The following is a 15016-nucleotide window of genomic DNA, read 5'->3' on the forward strand; positions in this document are numbered from 1 at the left end:
AGGGTCAAAAATAACACTTCTGATTTTTTTCTAAATTTAAACAAGATATAGTTTGGGAAAACCATTGGAAAGTAGTTGAAGGATTCATCTCTATAGAATGGATCTTCTAGCCATTAATGCAATCGTCCGATGAGCTGATGGGGATAAGTAACTGTTATCCACCATTGGTAAGCCAAAAATTACAGTAATAGGGTGAGGATGTAAATTAATACTCAAAACTGATGAAATAATACCAAAAATATCTTTCCAATATTTCTCCAAAAAAAGGCAAGACCAGAACATGTGAGTCAAAGAGGCTGCTTTGGAATGGCATCTATCACAAATAGAATTAATGTGTGGTAAAAATGAGCAAGTTTGTCTTTAGACAAATGGGCCCTATACACCACCTTAAATTGTATCAACGCGTGTTTAGCACATATAGAGGAAGAGTTAACTAAATGTAAATTTTTCTCCCATTTCTCTATAGATAGGGAAAGTTGAAGTTCTTTTTCCCATTCGTTCTTAATTTTATCTGACATACCTGGCTGCACTTTCATGATTGTATCATAGTCTAATCCGATCTTGTATGTTCCTGAGCTGATTCAGACTACCTAAAATCAGGAAAAAAATTGAGGAATCGTGAACTGGGTCACACAAAACGGTTGCGTCGCACATTGTGGCAGGCTCAGTGCGGCGGCGCATTGTCCCGCGGCTTGGGAGCGTGAGAGATAGCACAAAGGTCACCGCGACACGCCAGGGAGCCAACCCACACCTGCACACACATATCATGCAGCATGCAGCTCCCCCAACATGAAAACAGCAGTGTTGCCAGATTGCCGTGAGAATACGGTGAGAGATGCTGATTTCACCAGACTGCAGCTTGCAAGCATTTAGTGCGGGGCCCTTGAAAATACGGGGGCCCTCAAAAATGCGGGGCCCATAGCAAATGCTACTTCTGCTGCTAGGTTAATCCGGCCCTGGTGGGAATAGGCTGGAGCTTTCAAAGATCAGATGTGAAAATGAGATAAGGATGAAGATAACAGAGGAATGTAATGTTATGCAATGGTGTCACCCAATCACTGTTCTTTGTGGAAAAAAAAAGTATTAAAGTGCTTTGGCATCAAACATCAAACAGAACATCAAAGCTATTTTTCCCTTGCAAGTAAAAATAATAAATGCACCTCATAACTTGATACACTCTGAATCTGTGATGATGTGTTATTGTACACTAGAAGACCTAGTTGAACATTTCACGACAACAGCATGCAAAACCAAACTCTTCACTGTATCTCGGTACACGAAATGATAGTAAACTAACTCCAGTACCAGTTCTGCCATTAGTGAATGCCTCTGCAGTATTCCAGGAGACACTGACCACACCCCCACCCCCAACCGTCTCTTTGTTCTTCCAGCTGGGCAGAAAGTATGGCCCCGTGTTCACCGTCTGGCTTGGCCCACGTCCTGCGGTGGTGCTGTGCGGCTTCGAAGCCGTGAAGGAGGCCCTTGTCAACCAGGCAGAGGATTTTGGAGCCAGGGGCACAGTTCCCTCCATCAGGAAAGTCACGAGAGGATACGGTAAGAAGTGGCCTGAGACGGATCCCGTGACCCCTGACCCGATAACAACAAAAACTTCCAGTTAGATTAAGTTGCAAAAGGTGTTTCACAGACAAGTTATCAGAATAGTGCAAACAAAATATAATTTCAAAGGCAAAAGTAAAAGTTAAATTAGCTTTTATGTACATTGAAACTTTGAAATTGTCAGGGTTTGCACTGGCAAATGAGTGAACCCAGTTGCAGAGGAATGATAGACTCCCATGTAGAGTCAGAAATGAGAGATTATACATAGGAATTGCAACATATGATCAACACGTACAAAAGCTGGATGAACTCAGCAGGTCGGGCAGCACCCGTGGAAACAAGTAGTCAACGTTTCGGGCTGAGACCCTTGGTCAGGACTGAAGAAGGAGGGGGCAGGGGCCCTATAAAGAAGGTGGGGAGAGGGTGGAAGGTGCCAGGTGAAAAACCAATCAGAGGAAAGATCAAGGGGTGGGGAAGCAGGGAGGGGATAGGCCGGAGAGGTGAAGGAGGAATGTAAGGGGAAAGCACTATGGGTAGTAGAAGAAGACAGAATCATGAGAGAGGTGATAGGCAGCTGGAGGAGGAGGCAGAGTGAAAGTGGGATGGTGGAAGGGAGAGGGAGGGAATTACTGGAAGTTGGAGAATTCAATGTTCATACCAAGGGGCAGGAGACTACCTAGACTTTATATGAGGTGTTGCTCCTCCAACCTGACTTTGGCCTCATCGTGGCAACATATCATTGGTGGCTCAACTGAGCAACACCATGAGACAAATCGTTCTCCAAACAAGGAACCTGCGATTATCGCTAATCAGGTGTCTGTTTGAACAGTCCAAGTAACATGGAATTCCTGAGCCTATCAAAGTGCACTTTACATTGTTAGACAGAAGGCACCGGAGACCGCTTTACAAAGAGTGACTCTCTTGAGAAAAACACAAGGAACTCTTGTGTAGTGGTTTAGGGTACAGGCCACCCAGATTCAATTCCTGCCTCTGCCTGTAAGGAGTTTGTATGTTCTCTTCATGACCGCATGCGTTTCCTCCCACGGTCCAAAAATGTACCAGCTGGTGGGTAAATTGGTCATTGTGAGTTGTCCCGTGATTGGGCTAAGGTTAAATTGGGGAATTGCTGGGCGGTGTGGCTCAAAGGGCCTGAAGGACTGTTCCACACTGTATCTCAATAAATAACAAATAAATAAATGATTAATTATTGTCACTAAACAACAATAAACCAATCCAGGTGCTCTGAAACCCTCTCATCCCTATGCTCTCTGGCGCCCCACAAAGGCCGGAAGAGCTTATTACAGAAATGTGTCATTTGTATCAGGGCCAACACAGTCCAAGATGTATAGGGGCAGCCCTCGTCTGCCAAGCTTCTGGCACCAGTATAGCATGCCCGCAACTGACTACCCATACATTTTTAGAAAAATATATCATCTTACAGTGCCAGGGAGGTTCCGGGTGAGAATTTTAACACTTAAGCATTTGCCGGCATAACATGCAGGGATAAGTGGAAGAAGAACTCAGAGGACTCTAAGTGGAGTCATTGGGCCGCCATCGTGATGGGTTTTTTTTTAAGCAGGCTTTTTTACTTTTACGAGGCCGAGTTGCCTGCTCGACGCTCAACCCAGCACAGATGGAAAGCGTGCAAGGGGGCCGGCTGGATTCGAACTCGGGAGCCTTCGCTCCGAAGTCCGGTGCTGATGCCACTACGCCACCAGCTGGCCTAGGAATAAGTGGACGGAGCAATTAAGATTGGGAATTTAAAGACCAAAACTTTTGAGATGGCAATTGATGTATGGCAGGAAGAGGTTATAAAGATAGGGTGGAGTGGAGTTCATGGTGAGATTTGCAAAGAAAGTTATTTTATTGTTTAATTCAATATCACTAGAAGAACCAGCAGGTATTACACACCTCTGACCTCCTCTAGGTTGCTAAAGAGGGTTGTTCAGGGTTAACAGATTCATGTGTGGGTCTTGACCAGGGAAGGAGGATAGGTTTCCCTCTCTCAAGGTCATCAGTGGTCTATTATGACCAGGATTTCCCACAGTCGCCGATGCTGAGATCAAATCTTTAAATCTTACAGTTGTTAGTCAGCTTGAGTGCCTTGGTGGGATTCGAACTCGTGTCTGTGAGATCAGTTGTCCTCAGTCACTGGGGCACCTTGGTGACTTGTGCTGTCACTTAGCCAATGAGAGCTAGGCAGGAGCATTTTGATTGACTTTTTCTGGGCAGAACGAGGGAGACAAGTTCAATTTCAAGTTTATGATCATTTCAACCATATTCATGTATGCCACCAAACGAAACAATGTTCCTCCAGGCCAAGGTGGACAACATAGCCCATGTAACACACACACACACACACACACACACACACACACACACACACACACACACACACACACACACACACACACACACACACACACTCATCTTTAGTCCCCTCCCACACTAAGTCGCCGTGCATCCAGACAGAACACTTCCTATGGCTCATCAATGAAAACAGGCAAAGACAGAGTCTTACCAACTTTTATCAAAGCAGCCTGGAGAACACTCTGTATCTGGGACGTATCATGGTTTAGTAAGGCATCTGCTCTACACGTGACCACTGAACACAGCAGAACATTGCATTCACAGCTCTGCACCAAACAGGAACCAGCCTCCCCCGACATGAACTGTCTCTGTACGTCTCCCTGCCTCAGTACTGCAGCCAGCATAATCAAAGACACCCCCTCCCACCCACCCTGGACGTTCTCCCTCCCATCAGGCAGATAACACAAAAGCCTGAAAGCACGGACCACCAGGCTCGAGAGCTGCTTCCAGCCCCCTCTATAACACTCTTGAATGATCCTCTTTTACAATAAGCGCCTAACAATCTACCTCATTATGATCTGCACTTTTTCAATAGCTTTCACGCCTCATTGTGTTACTGTTTTACCTCATTCTACTTCGATGCACTGTGCGATGATGTGATGTGTGTGAAGAGTACGCGAGGCAAGCACTGTATCACGGGTACAGTGAAAGTACGATTATTACCAACGCATGCATACAGGATAAAACTCTGAGATTGTCCTCCCACGGGCAGTCACGAAGCCAAGAAACACCATGGAACCCTTTCAAGAAAACATTAAGCACCCAAGGCACGAAAAAGAAGATCAAAATTGCGCAAATATCAAGAAGCAAGTGACACACATTGAATATCAAATATCAAACCAGGAGCCCAATCGTGCTCAGTTTAATTCAGTTCAGTATCGCTAGCGCTACCATTCTTTGCCAAAGCGCCCCAGTCCGCCTCGATCGCCCTAAGCAAGCTACTCAACGCCAGCAAAAAAAAAGCAACTGGAATCCAGGAACACGTGCAACGTGAACTTAATGGCTCAATGGCTTAATCGGAGAGAAGCAATGGAGTCGATCGTGGGCTCACTCCCTTGACGCCTCATTCAAAGAGAATTGAATTGAATTGAGTTGACTTTATTACTTACATCCTTCACATACATGAGGAGTAAAGATCTTTACGTAACATCTCCATCTAAATGTAATTTGTAATAAATAGCATTTACAACAGGACGGACAATATAACATAGAAATACAATTGTATCAGCGTGAATTAATCAGTCTGAAGAAGCTGTCCCTGAGCCTGTTGGTCCTGGCTTTTATGTTGTGGTACTGTTTCCTGGATGGTAGCAGCTGGAACAGTTTGTGGTTGGAGTGACTTGGATCCCCAATGACACTCTCAATGCCTCAATCGGAGAGAAGCAATGGAGTCGATCACGGGTTTGTGCCCTGAAGGCGTCAATTGGAGAGAAGCAACGGAGCTGATCACGGGCTTGCTCCCCGTCTCCAGGCTTTCAGGCCTCCAGGCCGGACGCTCCACACCAAACCTCACCGGACTCCCTTGAAGAAAGCAAAGCACCGAATCACTCAGTCGAACCCAAAACACACCATCAAAATGTAAATCACAGGTTCCAATTGCAGGCAGAATCATTTTTGAAAGAAGCAGTAGTTTTGTGAATCTTCTGCATGACGTCGCCATTGGTTCTGTTGTTCACTGGCGCATCTGGACTGTACGTATGCCAATAATAAACAGACACCAATACCCTTGGAATACCCTTCTCCTCTTCCCTCCCTTGTTTCCTCCTGCTCATTTCCACCCTCCCTTAACTCATTCCTTTCCCAACCTTCTGCCCCTCCCCTGCTTCTCTAACCCTCCCACTACCTTCCTTCTTGGGATGCCCGGACCCAATTGCTTCATTTATTCTTTGCCCCTTGCCCTCAGGGTCCAAGTTTCCACTGACCTGGGCACCGTGCTATCAGGAGGGAGGGCTTTATCACTGATGTGCGCACAGGAGCTGAGGCTGACTTCTTTGGATGGGTGTTTGGCCCAAGGCGTACGTTGTAACATGTGCCCTCTCTTACCTGTTGAGCGTCTGCATGGAATGCCTCAGCGTGCAGCCCTAGGCTCTGGGATCACTTCTCCTCAGGTTAATGAAGGGGATGAGCAAACTCTAGAACATCAATCTAGACCAGGGATTCCCAACCTGGGGTCCAGAGAACCCTTGGTCCATTGGCATAAAAAGCTGTGACCTGACCTAGAGTGAGACGGATTGGCGGAAGGTCAATTCCCCACCACTTCAAGTGAACTTACCAAGGGGGACAACAAAATATCTGCTGGAGAAAGTTAGCCTTGAAAGGCCTCAATAGAGTGGACGTGCAGAAGATGTCTCCTATAGTGTGAGAGTCTAGGACCAGAGCGCACAGCCTCAGAATAGAAGGACATTCCTTTAGACCAGGGATGAGAAGGAATTTCTTTAGCCAGAGGGTGGTGAATTTGTGGAATTCATTGCCACAGGTGGCTGTAGAGGCCAGGTCATTCGGTATATTTAAAGCAGAGTTTGATATGTACTTAGTTAATAAAGGGCGTCAATGGTTAGGGAGAGAAGGCAGGAGGATGGGATTGAAAAGGAAAATAAATCAGGCACGATCGAATGGCATAGCAGACTCGATAGGCCAAATGGCCTAACTCTAGTCCAATGTCTTATGGTCTTACAGGTCGAGCAGCACAAGCAAAGAACTGTTGAAATTCAGGACAAAACTCTGCATCAGTACAGTACCAAGATGAGCTACGTGTAGGGCTGGTTTTGGAGCCCGTTCCTGAAGGTGAAAGGTCAGATTCTGCCAAACAGCCAATCCTACCCCGGCTGCTGGTTGGTTTTCCCAGAGCAATACTGGACATAAACAGGCCCTTCAGCCCATCTGGTCCATGCCAACCCAGATGCTCATCCAAGCTAGTCCCATTTGGCCACGTTTGGCCCACATCCTCCTAAACTTTTCCAATCCCTGTACCTGTCCAGCAGTCCTTTAAAAGTAGTCATTGTAGTTGCCTCAACCATGTCCACTGGCAACCCACCGAATATACAGACCACCCTCTGTGATTTAAAAAAAAATACCCCTCAGATTCCTATTAGGTTGAGGTTCAGAATAAATTTACTATCAAAGAGCATCTATGTCAGCATGTACTACCCTGAGATTCATTTTCTTGCAGGCATTCATGCAAAAACAAATAGAGTCAATGAAAGGCTACAAAGACTGACAAACCACCAGTGAGTGAAAAACAAACTCTGCAAATACAAAAATCACAAATAAAGTAATTCAATCATTAATTTTTGGGTGGGTTTTGCCTATGGTGTTAATCAATTCTGTGATGGCGCGTGGCCAAGTGGTTAAGGCGTTGGTCTAGTTATCTGAAGGTCGCTAGTTCGAGCCTTGGCTGAGGCTTCGTGTTGTGTCCTTGAGCAAGGCACTTAACCACACATTACTCTGTGACGACACCGGTGCCAAGCTGTATGGGTCCTAATGCCCTTCCCTTGGACAACATCGGTGGTGTGGAGAGGGGAGACTTGCAGCTTGGGCAACTGCTGGTCTTCCATTTTTAAATTGGAAACTTTCCAAGGTGCAAATCCACAGTCTATCGAGACCAATGGAGGCCTACACAAGCAATAATTAATTCATTCATTGATTAATATCATAGATAGATAGATAAATAAATAATACTGAGAACATGAGTTGTAGATTCCTTGAAAGTTCAGGGTTGGGGTGAGTAAGGTTATGCACACCAGTTTAGGAGCCTGATGGTTGAAGAGTAGTAACCGTTGTTCAAGTTCAGAGCAACACAGATTGAGGGAGCTCCACATAGATGCTCCAACTTGGTCAACAGAAGGGCGAGGGAAAACCCCAGAAAATCTCCCTGCCCTGTCTAGCCATCTAGGGGGGAACCGTTTCCATATCTCTGTGCCTCTGACCCCACAGAGAATGCCTCTCTGAGTCACGCCACGCTCTCTGTCGTCCCGCCCTACAGGGATCGCCAGCAGCAACGGGTTTCGATCCCGCCAGCTTCGCAGCTTCGCCATCTCGGCCCTGAGGGACTTTGGCAATGGCTCCAAGAGCCTGGAGGATTTCATCCGGCAGGAAGCGGAGTGCCTGGTGGAGATCTTCAAGAAGAGTGGAGGTTAGTTGTTTCTCTCACTGTTATATTAATGCCATTGGCTGTAGGTTCATGTGCACCATCCTTCTTTCTATTAGCCCTTATGCCTCTGGTGTTTAAGGCAGCAACGAAGGTCCTCCCTCTCTGGTGGCGTTCCCAGCTTCCTTCCTCGTGTCAGTAGCTTCCTCTCGGTTTTCGCTACTGTCAGTCACACAAGTCCCGGGTGGAGACTCAGGAATACTGTCGCACTCAGATGTAGAAGGAATCTTCATTGCTGTTTCCATAACAATTTTGTTTTATCAGTCAGGGTTGTTAGCCCTGAGCTGAACCCCCAAACCTGGACCACTCTTAGTCTGACCTCTACCCTTTGACCTGTCTGGCATGGGCCCTTTCTCCAGCCAACACAGCTCTCTGGGTCATTGAGGCACACAAGCCCCTAAGCCACGACCAGGTTGTGCTCCTCTTAGAGATTGTCCCCAGGACACAGCATCCACTGCATGGGCTGAATGGCCTACCTTACAAGGACTTCCACATGGGATCTGGGCTTTATAGGTTTTTCGTTTATTTGATTTATCGAGATACAGCACAGAAAAGGCCCTTCCAACCCTTTGAGCTGTACTTACCAGCAGTCCCCCAAATTAACCCTAGCCTAATCACAGGACAATTTACAATGACCAATTCACCTACCAATCGGTCCGTCTTTGGACTGTGGGAGGAAACCGGAGCACCCGGAGGAAACCCACGCAGTCACGGGGAGAATGTACGAACTCCTTACAGGCAGAGGCAGGAAGAGGGTTACATAAATCATGGTACAGAAAACCCCCTCACCCTGTGATGTCATTGCAACCTTTTAACCTACTCCAAGATCAAAGAGGTTCTTGATTAGTAAGGGCAATTAAGGATACGGGGAGAAGGCAGGAGAATTGAGTTGAAAGGGTTAACAAATCAGCCGTGGTGGAGTGGCAGAATAGACTCGATGGGCTGAATGGCCTAATTCTGCTCGTATGTGTAATGCTCTTATGGACTCAGTCTTCAATGGTTCAATGGCTGCATTTAATATCAGAGAATGTTTACTGTATACAACCTGAAATTCTTACTCTTCGCCGACATCCACAAAACAGAAGAAAAACCCCAAAGACTGAATGACAGAAAAACATTAGAACCCCAAAAAAAAACCCTCCCCCTCCCACGGACAAGCAGCAGAGAAGCATCAACCTTCCCCCTCCCCTTACTTGTTCCAACAAAAAGCATCAGCACCCCCCATCACCCACCGTGCAAGCAATAGAAAAGCCGACAGAGAACTTGATCTTGTGTCCATCAGAAACTGCCACCATCTATAACCCAGCACCGTAGTGTGTCACAGGCGCTCTCTCTCTCTCTCTCTCTCTCTCTCTCTCTCTCTCTCTCTCTCACGCTAACAAGGGAGAGAGATATGTCACCACCCCATCCCACCCCCACACTGCGAGGGGTGACCAACAGCTTGGTGTTTCGATGTTATAGAACCATAGAACATTACAGCACAGAAACAGGCCTTTTGGCCCTTCTAGGTTGTGCCGAACCATTTTTCTGCCTAGTCCCACTGACCTGCACCTGGCCCATATCCCTCCATACCCCTCTCATCCATGTACCTGTCCAAGTTTTTCTTAAATGTTAAAAGTGAGCCCGCATTTACCACTTCATCTGGCAGCTCATTCCACACTCCCACCACTCTCTGTGTGAAGAAGCCCCCCCTAATGTTCCCTTTAAACTTTTCCCCCTTCACCCTTAACCCATGTCCTCTGGTTCTTTTCTCCCTTAGCCTCAGTGGAAAAAGCCTGCTTGCATTCACTCTATCTGTACCCATCATAATTTTATATACCTCTATCAAATCACCCCTCATTCTCCTACGCTCCAGGGAATAAAGTCCTAACCTATTCAACCTTTCTCTGTAATTCAATTTCTCAAGTCCCGGCAACATCCTTGTAAACCTTCTCTACACTCTTTCAACCTTATTAATATCCTTCCTGTAATTCAGTGACCAAAACTGCACACAATACTCCAAATTTGGCCTCACCAATGCCTTATACAGACTCACCATAATATTCCAACTCTTATACTCAATACTTTGATTTATAAAGGCCAATGTACCAAAAGCTCTCTTTACTACCCTATCTACCTGTGACGCCACTTTTAGGGAATTTTGTATCTGTATTCCTAGATCCCTCTGTTCTACTGCACTCTTCAGTGCCCTACCATTTACCTTGTATGTTCTACCTTGGTTTTCCCTTCCAAAGTGCAATACCTCACACTTGCCTGTGTTAAACTCCATCTGTCATTTTTCAGCCCATTTTTCCAGCTGGTCTGAAACATCGCTTTTCTTGAGAGTACCCCCGACTCAACAATCAACAGACTCTCCCCCACCCCTAATCAAGAGGGAGAGAGATCGCTTGAGTGGAGAGGCCTCCAACAGCCCGCTGTCTCAATTTGTTGTGACTTTACCACCAATTGAACACTTCCTGTTACTTATAGAACTTCCACTTAAAAAAAAAATGAATAGGATTAGATGTGAAACCTGTTTAGTTAATCTCTTGCCTTGGAATATCCCACGCTCAAGTCTTCTCCCACACCTTTTCTAAGTTACTTTCCCATAACTAAGTTTACCTTGGCACATCTGCTAACCTCGCCCTGACAGACTGCTGACTCGGCCCGAAATGCCAATCAGTTCAGAGAACTCAGAACTCAAGGTGTGTTCCACTTTATTCAAAGGGCTGGCCCTGTTTCTGGTCATTGTTAATCATTGTTAAAGGTGATTGCAACATTGTTAACTGTTTCCTGCTGTGACAAACACGTTTGCTTCAGTGATCAATGGCTGCAAAATATTCAAAGTTATTACTTTGGGGCTTTATTGCGACAACCCCGGTTTAACCCTAACCTCATCACCGGACAATTTACAATTACCACTTAGCCTGCCCGGTACGTCTTTGGGCTCAGAGAAAACCGACGCATTCCACAGTGAGGACGTACAGGGAATCCTTACGGAGGCAACTTGGGGTGGCGTGGTTAGCAAGACGCTTTACAGTGCAGGCGAGCCGGGTTCAATTCCCGCCACTCCCTGTAACCCAAAGGTTGGGGGCGTTGTGGATAGTGTGGAGGGCTGTCAGAGGTTACAGTGGGACATTGATAGGATGCAAACCTGGGCTGAGAAGTGGCAGATGGAGTTCAACCCAGATAAGTGTGAGGTGATTCATTTTGGTAGGTCAAATATGATGGCAGAATATAGTATTAATGGTAAGACTCTTGGCAGTATGGAGGATCAGAGGGTCTTGGGGTCCGAGTCCATAGAACGCTCAAAGCAGCTGCGCATGTTGACTCTGTGGTTCAGAAGGCGTACGGTATATTGGCCTTCATCAATTGTGGAATTGAATTTAGGAGCCGAGAGGTAATGTTGCAGCTATATAGGACCCTGGTCAGACCCCACTTGGAGTACTGTGCTCAGTTTTGGTCGCCTCACTACAGGAAGGACGTGGAAGCCATAGAAAGGGTGCAGAGGAGATTTACAAGGATGTTGCCTGGATTGGGGAGCGTGCTTTATGAGAATAGGTTGAGTGAACTCGGCCTTTTCTCCTTGGAGCGAAGGAGGATGAGAGGTGACCTGATAGAGGTGTATAAGATGATGAGAGGCATTGATCGTGAGGATAGGGCTGAAATGGTTGCCACAAGAGGACACAGGTTTAAGGTGCTGGGGAGTAGGTACAGAGAAGATGTGAGGGGTAAGTTTTTTACTCAGAGAGTGGTGAGTGCGCAGAATGGGCTGCCGGCAACGGTGGTGGAGGCGGATACGATAGGGTCTTTTAAGAGGCTTTTAGATAGGTACATGGAGCTTAGTAAAATAGAGGGCTATGGGTAAGCCTAGTAATTTCTATGGTAGGGATGTGTTCAGCACAACTTTGTGGGCCGAGGGGCCTGTGTTGTGCTGTAGGTTTTCTACGTAAGGAGTTTGTACGTTCTCCCCGTGACCTCTGGGTTTCCTCCCACAGTCCACAGGGTAGGTTTATTGGTCATTGGTTAATTGCCCCATGAGGGCTGAAGGCCTGAGAGGGCTCACTCTGCGCCATATGTCAATAAGATACTGAAATTGAACTCCGAACTCCAGGTGCCCCGAACTGTACGTTCTGTGGTGCCAGGTGAGAGATTGTGATCAACTGCTTTTGAAATCATGAAATCTGATACCATAGAAGATAGTCTTTCAGCCCATGGTTCTTGTGTCTCATGATTACTAAGAAATAAAATTGGCTTGGGTTCAAAAGCCAAAGTGAAAAGGCTTTCAGATAGCAGGGATAGTCTGGGGAATGACACGAAGACACAAACGTGGTCATGAAGAACTGACTCTCGGCAATCTCTAGCTGGTGGCTAATGAAACAAGGAAAACAACCAAATACTTAGTTATTCACCCTTTTCCTGGCAAGCGACCATCGCAGCCAATGGTCTGTAACTTCCCTTTGAGCAGTTCGACGTGGCTGAACCGAGGCAGCGGGCCCATCGCCGAGAGAGAGGGACAGCCGCGGTTCGGTCGACTTAAGCGCCGCGCCGAACCGGGACGGCGGGGTCCAGGCCCCCGGGGCCTGTCGAAGCGGCTGAACCTGACGTTCGGTCGGCGATCTCGGCGCCGGGCCGGATTGGACGTGTCAGGGTGTCGGGGGCCCCGAGGGTCGGGACGGTTCAGCCCGCTGCTCTGCTCTGCGCTGAACGAAGGGTCGGAGGACGGGCTCACCTGGTGGTCTTCGGTTTAGCACGCTACACGCCTGTTTATTGTTCGCATGATTTGTTTTTTCTCTTCCCTCTCTGCACACTGGGAGTTTGAGGCGCCCGATGGGACCCCTCTTCCCTCCAATCAGATTCCTCCTTCTCCAACCCTTGACCTTTCCCACCCCACCTGGCTTCACTTATCACCTTCCAGCTAGCCTCCTACCCCTCCTCCTATCGTTTTATTACCCCTTCCTTACCAGTGCTGAAGAAGGGTCTCAGCCTGAAACATCGACTGTTTACTCTTTTCCACAGATACTTGCCTGACCTGCTGAGTTCCTCCAGCGCTTGGCATGTGTTACCCTGGATTATCTGCATCTGTAGACTTTCTGCTGTTTACCATAAATTACACGTCTGCTTCCATCTTCTATAACTCTACCATACAAAAACGGGGAGCAAACAGGGGTCTACAAACTGGTTCAGAACCAGTAGAGAGGTGTATAATTGAGTCTGATGATAGAACACGTAGAACATGATTAGACAAATGGCTGGTACATATAAGAGGTTAGAATACAAAAACAGGGATGTAATGTGTTGAGGCTTTATAAGGCACTGGCGAGGCCTCGCTTGGGGTATCGTGAGCAGTTTTATGCCCATTTTCTAAGGAAGGATGCGGTGAAGTTGGAGAGGGTTCAAAGGGGGTTCATGAGAAAGATTCCAAGAATGAGAGGCCTATCATATGAGGGTGGGTTGAAGGCTCCGGGCCTGTACTCACCGGAATTCAGAAGAGTGAGGGGTGATCTCATTAAGACCTATCGAATGTTGAAAGGCCTCAATAGAGTGAATGTGGAGAAGATGTTTCCTGTGGTGGGAGAGTCTAAGACCAGAGGACACAGCCTCAGAATAAAGGGACGCCTATTTAGAGTGGAGATAAGAAGAAATTGCTTTAGCCAGAGGGCGGTGAATCTTTGGAATTTGTTGTCACAGGCGACTGTGGAGGCCAGGTCATTGGGTACATTAAAGTCAGAGGTTGATAGGTTCTTGATAATTCAGGGCATAAAGGGATACAGAGAGAAGGCAGGGGAACTGGGGCTGAGAGGGAAATGGATCAGCCATGATGGAATGATGGGCTGAATGGCCTAATTCTGCTCCTATATCTTGTGGTCTTAAAACTGGTTCCTGAGATGGCAGGACATCTTATGAGGAGATCGTAGATTGACTAGATCTGTATATTCAATTGAGATTAAAGTGAATTAAAGACCTTCTGGCAAGGTCTGACAGAAGGAATGCTTTGTGAGTCAAAACCAGGGGTCATGGGGTAAGGTGTCTAAGACAAAGGTGAAGAGTCTGTAGAATTTTTTTTACCACAGAGGGCAGTGGAGACCCAGTCACTGAAAAAGAATCAAGAACGTGAAACATAGATGACTAAACATTGAAAGCACCAAGGTGTATAGGCAGGGGTTCCCAACCTGGAGTCCACGGAACCCTCAGTTCCATGGCATAAAAAGGACCGGGAACCCCTAGTATATAGGGAGAGCATAGTGTTAGAACCTGATGCTTTCATGATCCAAAGATTCTTCAGAAGTCAAGAATGAGGCATAAAATTCATTGCTTACAATCATTTTATTAAATGAGTTCAACCCAGATAAGTGTGAATTGGTTCATGTTGGTAGGTCAAATCTGAAGACAGAATATAATACTAAAGGTAAGACTCTTGGCTGTGTGGAGGATTTGAGAGAACTTGGAGCCCATGTCCATACGACACTCAAAGCTACTGCGCAGGTTGATAGTGTTGCTAAGAAGACATACGGTGTGTTGGCCTTCATCAACCATGGGATTGAGTTCAAGAGCTGTGAGGTAATGTTACAACTATATATAACCTTAGTTAGACCCCACTTGGACTACTGTGTTCAGTTCTGGTCACCTCACTACAGGAAGGATGTGGATACTATAGAGAGAGTGCAGAGGAGATTTACAAGGATGTTGCCTGGATTGGGGAGCATGCTTTATGAGAAAAGGTTGAGCGAACTTGGCCTTTTCTCCTCGGAGCGACAGAGGATAAGAGGTGACCTGATAGAGGTGTACAAGGTGATGTGTGGACATTGATCGTGTGGATAGCCAGAGGCTTTTGTCCCAGGGCTGAGACGGTTAACAACAAGGGGGCATAGTTTTAAGGTGCTTGGAAGTAGGTACAATGGGGATGTCAGGAGGTAAGTTTTTCACACAGAGCGTGGTGGATGTGTGGAATGCACTGCCAGC

General features: G+C 46.7%; 1 protein-coding gene across 1 annotated transcript in view; it reads left to right on the forward strand.

Annotated features, from left to right (window-relative positions):
• The window catches only part of LOC140716492 (cytochrome P450 2B4-like), a 50868-nt gene that overhangs the window by 13276 nt on the left and 22576 nt on the right, over nucleotides 1-15016 (forward strand). Inside the window, exons 2-3 of the mRNA XM_073029276.1 lie at nucleotides 1392-1554; nucleotides 7910-8059. Coding sequence (XP_072885377.1) covers nucleotides 1392-1554; nucleotides 7910-8059 — 313 coding nt within the window. The remainder of the gene's footprint in view (nucleotides 1-1391; nucleotides 1555-7909; nucleotides 8060-15016) is intronic.

This window comes from Hemitrygon akajei, chromosome 25 (genome assembly GCF_048418815.1).
Source record: "Hemitrygon akajei chromosome 25, sHemAka1.3, whole genome shotgun sequence".
Taxonomy (NCBI): Eukaryota; Metazoa; Chordata; class Chondrichthyes; order Myliobatiformes; family Dasyatidae; genus Hemitrygon; species Hemitrygon akajei.